The sequence below is a fragment of the Topomyia yanbarensis genome, chromosome 3, assembly GCF_030247195.1.
Source record: "Topomyia yanbarensis strain Yona2022 chromosome 3, ASM3024719v1, whole genome shotgun sequence".
Lineage (NCBI taxonomy): Eukaryota > Metazoa > Arthropoda > Insecta > Diptera > Culicidae > Topomyia > Topomyia yanbarensis.
This window is the reverse complement of record NC_080672.1, coordinates 263,225,054-263,236,807: the sequence shown is the minus strand read 5'-3', so window position 1 is coordinate 263,236,807 and position 11,754 is coordinate 263,225,054. Positions and strand designations below refer to the sequence as shown.

Here is an 11,754-nt window from a genome sequence, read left to right as displayed (position 1 = left end):
TCGGATAAATAATTAAAATTGGAAAAAAACAAACAACCTTCCCCTTCAGCAAATAATTTGAAATACTGATAGTTTGAAACGTGAGACGTGACATCGGCTTTTATCACTTTCGCATTGTTGATAGAAGGACTGCCTTCATGCAGAATAACGAAAAAAATATTTGCGGATTCTTTTTAGTACGGCTTTCGCTAGTTAGCAGTGTTGCCACATCCTCCAATTTTCTGAAACATTGCAGAATTTTGGATTATGTTTCCGAAAGATTATATTTAATAAATCACAGGTTTTCACCAATTTCAGCCTGGAAATGTACTTTAAGTAGCTTAAATTTAATTGGAACAAATGACAGATTGTTGCAAATTTCAGATTGTCGATATACGCGCAAACTACAAATAACGAATATAAACTGCGCAATTGGATTATCGCTGTCAATGATTGGAAATATTCCAATTTGTTCTTTATTGTTATATCCTTTAAAAGGACTTAATTTAACAATAATAACATGCACAATGGAACAATTATTCAGCTTTAACTGAGGTTTGCCAACTCTTCCAGCCGCGCGCTATTTACATCGGATCACCCCCAGCGGTAGCAGTGATCAAATGCAGCACTCATCGCAGCGCATTGTCAACATGCATGACTGCTACTGCTGTTCTTTACGGCCCGACGTTCGAAGGGAGAATGAAGTCGCTCAAGGAATGAAATTCTTTAAATAGTCGAGGATGACGTCATTCATAGAAGCGTAGTGTGCTGGGTGCTCCAATATGCAGGGTTGCCACATTAAAATCTGTAATTTTTCGTGAAAAAATCTGGAAATCTGCATCGCGGAAAAAAAAATCTGTATCGAAAATCTGTATTCAAAAATTAACTAGAAGCTTCCAAAAAATAATATTTTGACAATGAAAAATTAATTAATCTTTGTCTGGAGAACAAATGATATCAAAATTTGGCACTTTTGTTCCACGGTTTAGTGGTTTCTTATGATCTGAACTGTACCGGGTGCTTTTTAAGTGTTATTCGAAATCCTAATACGCTGGGTACTACATATCTACACGGAAAATCTTTAAAATCTGTATTTTAGTCAAAAATCTGTAATCTGTATATACAGAATCTTGGTCGTAAATTATCAAGAAAAAGCTGTAAAATACAGAATAATATGTATATGTGGTAACCCTGCCAATATGTCGTACGAGTCGCTATAGGCACGATGTTACTTGTCTGGCAAAACAGCAACAACTGATTCAAACAGTCACGCGGCACATTTATTTATAACTTTTCGTGCTCGTTTGAATCACTAAGCTGCTCCCTATCGACGGCGCTGCCGGGGATAGTTTGACTGATGTATGGGAATTTTCACGTTTTCGAGATCTGTTCATTTTTGCTTGTTTTCCAATAGCGTGCTACTGAAATACAAAAACACTATAGCAATAAAACATAATTTCAGTTAATTCCGAATTGTTTGGTGATAACCAGACGGAAATCCGTTCATAAATAAGAAAGTTATTAGCGTTCAAAATAGTGACGCAAAAACGTGACATCGTTTGATTTTAGATTTTAGAATGACACCCTGCCCCAGATAGTGCAGTAAGACATTTTCAATGTCAAAAGATGGGTGGGTAATGTCTAGGACATAACCGGAGTGTCGTGACTACATGTTTGACTTGTAATGCAATCGAATGATACTCAATGAAATATATGGGAATGTTTCAAGTTATTCTTTATAATAATTATAGTGGTTCTGAAAAGAACCTTTGTTGTTGGCGTCTGCGTTGATAGGGGATTCACTGGATTCTAAGCTCGTTGAGACATTCATTCATGAAATGGACAAATTTCATTTTTTCTTGCTTTGAAATATCAATGTTAAAATCTCTCGAAACAACCATCGGAATCTTTTTCCTAGCGTACAGAAATGAATCACGCTTAGCGAAAAACTAGGAGCGGGTAATGTCTGGGAAATAACCGCGATGATCATATTCTTAAAATTCTGCTCTTTCAAATGGCTAAATTTTACGCATTAAATTCGATTCACCGGGCTCAGAGAAATTTTCCTGGGGATCCCGTTCGTTTGTCTATTCAGTAAAACAATTTTATTACCGAGTTCTCCGCATTGAATACAGGTCAATAATTTCATATGATTTCAACAAGCAGACAATGTACTTGTAGGAAAGGGGAAGTATTTTGAAGTGGTTTTAGTGGAGGTAACAACACAGACTAACAGACATAACACTCGAAAATAATGCTTCGCCCACTTTATCGATCATTTTAAATATATTTGTAGTTGGGACTGTGGCCGCTTTTGAAATTATGGCGCCACTGACATATGAACAAGCATATGGGGGATAGACCACTAGCGAAAAATTGTTCCCAAACCTGAGGGGTAACCCACCAGCATATGTGTATTTGGGACTGTGAATAAAAGGTGGAGCTAGCGTACTGGGAAAATTGCCGGATCGATATTTTTTAAGGAAATTCCCTCATAGTGTTATGTCTGTTAGTATGTGGTAACAACATAAAATCGTGTATTGGACATTTCACAATGATTCTCATTAACCCCGCAAAAACCACGGGGATGGCAGCAGAGGGTTAAGTGGTTTGGAAGAGATGACAGTTATTATATGATAACTAAAAATATAAAATTGTTCTATAAATTGCCGCATTAACCTGAAAATTTGTCATTTCATTCGTATAGGAACAATCATTGAAATTATGTCAATTTATGCTTTGCAAGATTTGAAATAACTTCGAAGTGTGGTCACGACACCCCTGTTATGTCATATACATTACCAACCCATCTTTTTTCATTATGCATTCGTCCTAATAAGGACGGTTTGTAGAAAACTATGATGATATAAGACGAGAATCTTTTGAAACGATTCAAACCTTGCCGACGATTTGTTGCTACTGCGTACACACATTCCCCTTTCGCAGCTCATACCGAATGAGCACGCATTGCATTAAGGCGTTCCTATTTATTAACTTTTTGGTGCAGATGGAAGGCCATCCTTTTGTGCGATAAATGAAAATATTTTCATCATTCGTTTTGGTGTAGCTTTAGCTTAGTGGTAGAATTGCCATATTCACTGATTTTCTTGGAAGGATTTGCAAAAACCTTCGAGGTTGTAGATTATTTGAAAAATATTTTCTTATATGATAATTATTAATTATACAAATTAATAAAAGGAACTTCCTAATAAAATTCTTTTTCCATTATATATTCATCCTAAGGACGGTTTGCATACAACTATGACACAAATCCATCCACAATTAACAGCGCTAACGGAAAATAAGCACCACTAATTCTTTACAAAAATTTTTGTTAGTTCTGAAAAGGACTGTTGGACGCATGAATTGACTTATCTTCTTCGGGCGGCTTTCTTGGCGGCCTTCTTTGGCTTTGGAGTCTTCGGCTTGTTCGCCGCAGCCTTCGATGTTTTGGTGGCATTTCAGTGACTGCGTTTCTTAGCAGCAGCCTTTGGCTTTTTTACCGCCACCACCTCCACCAACGTTTTTCTTCTTTTCTCCGGTAGTAGCCGATTTGATTGGTCGTCCTATGCAGCTTCTCAATGGACGACCTAGCACCTAGCACGCACGTCCATTATGCACTGCGTCTTACACACGTCTGGCGTTGAGAAAAGCTGCGTCACTCCTATTTATAGGTTTTATCATTAATGTTGATTCTCATTTAAAGTAGTTTTTGAACTATTTAAACAAATTTTATGTAAAAAACAACGTATCGGTAGCAAGCGTCGAACGTTTTCCATCCGAATTATGAAACAAGATTAGCAATCCGTGTAGTAGAAGGAAAGTTATTAAGGTTCAAAATGTACGCAACGCTTTTGCTAATATGCGCTACTATCGCTTTCTCGCTCGTTCTCGTGTCATGCATGAGCCTTTCCTTTCCATCCGGCTTCTAATGGCATAACCAAAACGAATATGCCGGCTTTCCCCCACCAACTACTCTCGTCAAGCAACCCAATACGAATATTCATAGGAACAAACATGTAGTGGACCTATCTTTAAAACTTTTCATCATTTTATTGTTCGGTTGGTGCACCATATTGACGGCTCTGTGCGGGATGGGCTGAAAATTTTCACTTTTCCGAGTCGTTTTTGAAAGATTTTTCAAAGCATATTCCAAAATTTAATACAACATTGGTACAAATATTTTCGACAAAATGCCGAAGAAATTGATTAAATCCATTCAGTACAACAAAAGATATAAGCGTTCAAAACCTTACATCATTTTTCTTCCGAAATTTTGAAAAGGGGCGCTTATATTGAAAGGTAAGTCGTTTGTCATGACAAAAAATTTAAAAACCAAGCCTGGGCCCATCCCGCCACTACTTCCCTTAAAAACAAAGATTCAGAAACCCGATTGATAACTCCTGATGGGAAAGCTTCCGCGTTTAGTAGTGAGGTTTCCACATTTCTCGCATTTTAACACACCCTCCCTCTTCTCAAACCACTATCCCCTCCCCCCCCCCTCCCACTCCTTCGTATACCATAAGAAGCTAGGCGAACCCCCCGAGACCTACCCACACCAAAATAGGTTTACATGACACAACATTGAACGAATGCTGATCCAACTAAATATTTTATATTTTGGTTTCAACTGTGCCAACATCGATACATAGCTCTACAGGTTCGAGGGCGTCCAGTGCTTGTATATAGGTGCTAACTGTAATAACAATGTGATAGATATTTCCACAATTATATTGAACATAATTAGCAATGTAATTAAAGTTTCAATAAGTGAGAAAGGCGCAATTGCACTACCTAGTGCATCAAAACAGGAGCATACATTAATATAAATACCTGTGTCAACTGAATGTTGTATGAAAAATGATCAAGATCCTTATCCGCAAGACGACGGATAGAACGTTCGGTTGATCGGTTGTGAGCACTAAGACCTTCATTTCTTGTAGGTTTCACAATTTGATCATGTAAATTAATTTATTGTAAACTGCCAAAGTACACTGTACAAAATTGTCGCAGTATGGTGGCTGTGACGAATGTCATATCTGTTGGAAAATGTAACGCTCTAAAAAGCACACTGTAGACAGCATAAAGTTCATGAATATTTAATTCTGCAGAAGAAGTTAAATTAACAAATACTCGTGCGGTATGTAACATGATAATTAGTTGATTGTGTTTCATTAGTTCACAGTCTATTTTCACTGATAAGCTTGATGGTATCCAACTCCTAGTGACATCTAATCACGAACAGTGTCTTATTCATGTAGAGTTGTAGAGCGCACCCTTCTCCCGCTGTTCGGTACCGTAAAACGGAGGATCATTGATAACTTTTTCAAAATTTGATTTCCAATAGAATACTGGCAATATGAGTGTCAAAATTTTAGGAATCGTATCAGGAAACTGTATCTCATGGATTTGAAAGGTTGGAAAGTTCCCGGGGCCGGGAATGGGCGTTTCGACATTGCCATATCATCCCGAAACGATGAATAACAGATAACAGACTTCTGAGTCAACTTATATTGCTGGGATTTTATTAAAATTTATAAACCTCTCTGGAAATCCGGGTTACTTGGAACCAGATGCATTAATTCGGTTTTATTTTCCGGATTCCAAAAATATATAAGTTTCTCGATTCAAATTCATCAACAAGTGTCTAAATCGGTTAACCCGTTAAAGATTTTATGTTTGTTGGACACACAACGGTTAATTATTCGACAAACTTATTTACGGTTTCAAAGAAAATGATCAGCTCAGTTATAATAAATTAATTCCATGAATATAGAAAAGATTGTTTGAACAGATGGAATGCAGGTAAGGTGTGTCTTTTTCAATGCAATATTGTGATTTTCTTAGAATCATACTATCTTACGTCACTAAAAAATATTATATGGTCAAAGATACCTCGTTTTTCGGTATATCCTTCACGCTGTAGCTAGTTTCATCTGATAATCTTACGTGGCTCGTTGTCTCATTCGCAACGCCTCTTTCACCGACGCTACAAATTTAATGTAAATTTTCATATATCAACAGGAAAACACAAATTAAAAACGGCTCCTTCCGAAGTAGCTCGACTCGTTTGCCTCTATGCAAATGAAGACATTTTCACTTAAATTATTGGCTGTTGCTTTGGCTCGTCTATCCGAACCTACCACCATTCTATTCGACAAGCGGTCGATGTTCTGTTCATGGCCCATTACAACGATAAGTTGATGAGAGGGTTCTGAAACAGCTGATAAAATAATCACAATCCTGTAAATAAAGGGGTGATGCACCGAGAGTAATTTTGGTGGTTTAGTGTTCAAAACTATTAACATTCGAGTCATGGCTGCATGTTAGTTTTATACAAAAATGCACCATCATTAGTGTTATGACTATATAGAATCAACCTCTTTTGCAATACCCAATATCAAACATTTTGTAGAACCACCCTGCTGTAGGGCTGACCTACCTCATCAAAACGTTTTGTTTATGGAAATGAATGGTACGGGAATTTATCGACATCTAAAAAATGGGAAACAACGCGTAGGCGAAAACAACAAGTTATTACAAGCTTCGAGCCCTATAATCAAACAGTTTTCGAAGTATTGTACGTGTTTGGTAAGAAGGACTGTTCGCCGTTTGCGATAAACTAACAAAAGTGGATTGCGCCTCTGGATTGCGATACTCGATGATATAAACGCTTCCTTTAGACTCACTCATTAAATTGCTTCATAACGAGTTCGTATTTCACCTGGCCGGAGACGGTTTGTTTTGGTGTCCATATTTACAACTTTATAATAGGGGGTCGTCTACAAATAACGCTTTTTTACACTTTCTTGATGATGGATTGCAGGAAAACCAGTAATACGAATGAGATGAGACATTTTGGGCTCGAATTGTTTTTTTTTTATTTCAATTATAGAGGTTTTAACCTTAAGGTCATTCGCCTCTTCGGGTTAGAAAAATCTCTTAGGAAAAATTTCTAACCCTATGTGCGGGGTCGGGATTCGAACCCAGGTGCGCTGCGTACAAGGCAATCGATTTACCAATACGCTACGCCCACTCCCGAATTGTTTATTGTTGAACTTTTAACACAATTTTTGGTGGATTTTTGTTCAGTGTTGTTTAACTTTGAATTTATATTCATCTCTCTCTAAAATGAGTAAACCAATCTTAAGTGACCCCCATGTTTCACAAAGTAGCAAATTTTGCAATATGCTATTAAATTTTAATATTTGGGTATTCGCAAACATGTTCATGATATCGACAAAAGATATCATTAACATGTTGCGAATACCCAAATAATAAAATTTAATAGCATATTGCAAAATTTGCTAATTTATGAAATATGGGTGTCACTTAAGAAATTTTTACTGTATAGAAAAATTACAGAATGTTACTGAAATGATATGTTATAATGTTCAAAAGTTTTAATCAATTCGCTTCACCCAAATTTCTAAAAAAAATCTCAAAAAGTTTCTTTTTAAATGCAAAAAAAAAATTTAATTAGAATAGTATGTTAATTTTAAGTAGCAAAAAGCATGATAAATATCATACTTTTTGCTACTTAAAATAAACATGACGACGCAGCTACTGAAAAGCACTTTATTTTTCCACATTTCCTTTCGCCGTTCCATGATTTTTCACATCACTTGTCTCTTTCTCATTTTCTTAACTGAATGACGTCAATGGATTATTTAAGTGATTAAATTTCAAATAATATGCAGTATTCATACTCTTCAAATAAAAGATGAACTGCCGATTTTCTACGGGTGTAATTTGTTTTATTTAACTTCGAATATAGTAACCTATCGTACCCCCAAATGCTCAAAATATCGAAAAAAGTACCTTTGCTTGAAAAACATTTAACCAGGCATAAAATGATTATTGCCAAAATGTTGGCAGATGTACAACCTTTCCAACGAATGCTTGCTTGTCAAATTTAGTGAAAAATCACCATCGCACGGGTTTACCAATAAACCTGACCTACTTGACCCCGGTCTACTTTAATATTTGTCTACCATTGATATGATTTGTTGTTGTTCCTTGTTGATTTGAGCGTTTCTTTGAGTCCCGCCACTGTTTTTTTATATGTAGTTAACCAAAACAAACATTATGTTCTAAATGTTCTCAATCGATATAATATGCGACGACAATGGAGAGAAATGTCTCATCACACTGTTAGGTTGATAAAAATCGTGTTAATTTATTACGAAATACATTACAATATTAGGCTGGAACAATATTTAAAACCGATTGAGAAGTCACCATTATTTCGAATTGATAATAATTTTCGCAGAAAACGTTTTATTTCGGCATTCACTATTTTAATTGGAAGGACACCTCATCACTTTTCACTGGTTAAGAAATTAGGACATGTTTAAAACCTCAGAAAAAAAGGAACAAAAATATCAAGATTATCAAAACATCAACTATAATGAATCTTTATTCGCATGTCTCCAATTCCATACTGTGAAAACTAAATCGTTGTCTATAGCATAAAATTTAATGTTCATATTTGAGCGCATGAATGTTTATTCACAAGATATTCTGATTTTCAAAACATTTTCAAACGGTTATCTTGCGTTTCCCACATACCTTTGGCTTTGACACATTTTTGAAGGTATCACTTCGTTTGGTTAACATTGGAGTACACGTGGGCCATAATGAGTTAATGTTTATAGATTATGAGGCATTTTGATGAATACACATTGCTGTACGAGGGACTTTCACTTGAAACAATTACACTGAGTCTAACATTTTGCCACTATGCCACTTTAATTGATCATTGAATTTATGCTTATTCGCGTCACTGCGATGGAATAGCCTGTTGCTGATATCGATTAGCACCAAGCGGTAAATTTATATTGTGCTGACCCTCGACATAAGGAATCAAAATTGGAACATAGACGAGTTGCGGTGTCCGCTTCTGACTGCGAAGCAACTGAAGTACCCCTTGGCAGCTGCCTTCGTGTACGTTACTGTAAGCCGCAGGATTGTTAGCTATTCCCGTTAGCAGCTTGTTCAGTGTAACGTACTGTGCATTGGCCGCCTCGATTTGAGTTAATAACTGGGAGATGTTCAGGCTGTATTGTGGAAAGTTGAACTGTTCAGATCCGATCGAAGCCACAGCATCCTGTTTTTCACCGATGCGAATGTCGAACTGAGGAAGATCTATTTGGGCTGGGTTAATATCAGGAATCGAACCTGCCCAAGGCTGCACCGTTTGTTGGTCCTGATCATCATCTTTAAATCGGTTGTCTTGTACATCGAGCTCATTAACTGTAATTAACAAACAAAATATTATTAGTATAGTCGATTAGAGCAATGAAGTGAAGTGATAAAGTATTAGTTATTGTGTTGGAAAAATGAATAAATTCTAAATAAATCTTATTTCAAACTTGGTTTCTTGTTAGTTAAATTCTTGCACATTCTGCATTTCATATTTGTTGATGCACTTACTATTTTGTTGTCCTTGACTATAGGTTACATGTGAGCTAGTTTGGTGTGTCGCACCGGTATATCTTCCTTCGGATTGTTCGTACCCCGTCTGGCTAGATGTGTAGGGCGGAACGGTTGGAATGTTGTATTGTGTAGGTCTTGGAAGCTCGGGTCGCACATAAACTGGACCTGCGACAGGCGTTGTCGATGCAACACTTTGCGGTTTCACTATCTGTGGATGCACAGCTGAGGCCGATTGAGACAGTATGTCCCCAAGACGGTAACACGAGTCGGGTAGATACAAATCGTTCCAAGCTACCACCTTTTCATCGTATTGTTTACTTTTCAAAGATCCATCTAGTTTGTTTCTATAAAAAATAAGTTCGATCATAGCATGTCGACGGTGAGGTGATCAATCAATTTACTCACAAGCTATCGGTAACTCGATCGACGAAAATTTTTGTCGGACGATTTGGGAATATTATCCGATAACCCATTCTGTCTGCAACGTAATAAACCAAATGCTTTCGGTTTGTTGGATCCACATACCCATAGCAGCCGTATGTTACATCATCGGGTCCTTTCACTTTGTGCTGAAATTGATTGCTATCGGTGTTTATGTGGTACCCATAATTGAACTGGCCTATCGAAATAAAAAACTGTTATTAAATCTAAATGTTCTACGCTTACATAAACCAGTTTACCATCCCGGGCGCTTTGTTGGTGATACATCTGCGCATGCGGCTGCTTCACGTCAATATTAAAGGAATCCTGATCGGCTCTACATACTACTGAAAGTAGTATGATTCCCACCTTTGAAAAGATACAAAGTTTTATTAGCGGAACCTTATAAGAAAAAAGAACTTAAGGTTTTACCAAGCAAAATATGTTCATTTTGAAAAAGAGACAATCTCTGTTCTGAAATTCAACCCTCTCGAGTCGAGCGCTAACTGTAAACTGAAATGACACCGGCGAGATAGTACATATGAGTGACCTAGTGTCTTGTTGTGATGCTGATAAGAAGCAATTGTTTTTTAAATTTTCCCAGTTCCAGTGAAATAGCCCTGGATTTTGGGTTTTTTGCTTTCCATAACAAAATCGTAAAATGATTATGTTGTACTTATAGTGACTGGATGCGCATTTCAGCATAGTGTTTTGAAATGATAAGAATAGTAGTACGATCAATAAATAAATAACAAATAACCTATTCCTTTATATACCAATCGATTGTAATTGATTTCAGCTACAATTTCTGAAAAAAACATTTTATATTTTCTCAACAAGAGACAAGTATACTTACGTAAATTTCATTTGTTTGGCAAATAACTTCGAATTCAAATTCTTTATATACCAAGTGATTGTAATTGATGGCGGCGGCATTTTTTGATAGATCAATTTTAATATTTTATCAAAAAAAATAGTCAAAAACACGTAGAAGAACGGAAATTTTGTTTGGCTGGCAAATATCATCGAATTCAAAAAGGTGACCTATTCTCTTATACACCAATCTATTAAAATTCATTTTGGCTATAATTTTTGAAAGAACATTTTTTATATTTTCTTGAAAATTAGACAACTATAGGTAAAAGTACGGAAATTTAATTTATTTGGCAAACACCTTCGAATTAAAAGTCAAACTTTTTAAACACCCACCGATTGTACTTGATTTCGGTTACAATTTTTGAAAGAACAACTTTTTATATTTTCTCAAAAAGAGATTAGTATTACGTATAATACGAATATTTCATTTAGGTGGGAAATAACTTAGAATTCAAATTCTTTATTTTTTATGCATTGCAAGTGACATCCACAACAATATTTGATAGAACAACTACAACGATTGGTGTATGAAAACTACAAGGGGCAGCCCTATGGGGTTGCACGAATCGTAGACGTATGACTATACTACTAAATGTAAAATATTTATTTTTTTAGTACATTAATAGCGGTAAGCTTGAAGCTATTTGGAACCGCCGCACGGTACTATCTTTGATTTTAGGCCTGAGTTTAGTCCGGTCTAACACGTTAGTACCTGTCATTGCAGACATGGCTGCATCCTGAAGCCAAATGAAAACAGGGTAAAGGGGCGCCATATTCCTCTTGCATATATCTCAATAATTTGAATCAACTTTTCGACCTTTATGTGCAATATTATGGCCCATGTTGCACACAAACCATATGAGGGCAAGTAAGCAAGTTTTATCCCGTACGAAAAACAGGTATAATTGAGTTTTAAATGTCATTTTTTTGATATTTTTTATCGTCCTATCCATAAGGTGCTGCACGCTCATTTGAAAATGCCATGTCGAAGAGTTATATTACAGGTTAGCAGAAGTCGAATCATTTTGAAACTGACCGTAG

At 36.3% G+C, this 11,754-nt stretch overlaps 1 protein-coding gene across 1 annotated transcript; it reads right to left on the bottom strand.

Moving 5' to 3' along the window:
- Positions 1–8,706: 8,706 nt before the first annotated feature.
- LOC131691743 (uncharacterized) lies at positions 8,707–10,367 on the bottom strand. Its single transcript, XM_058978368.1, has 5 exons — positions 10,270–10,367; positions 10,098–10,206; positions 9,823–10,036; positions 9,415–9,761; positions 8,707–9,234 (listed from the first exon to the last, which is right to left on the bottom strand). Exons 1-5 carry the CDS (start codon positions 10,285–10,287, stop codon positions 8,762–8,764), a joined length of 1,161 nt encoding a protein of 386 aa, XP_058834351.1. The 5' UTR covers positions 10,288–10,367; the 3' UTR covers positions 8,707–8,761.
- Positions 10,368–11,754: the final 1,387 nt, after the last annotated feature.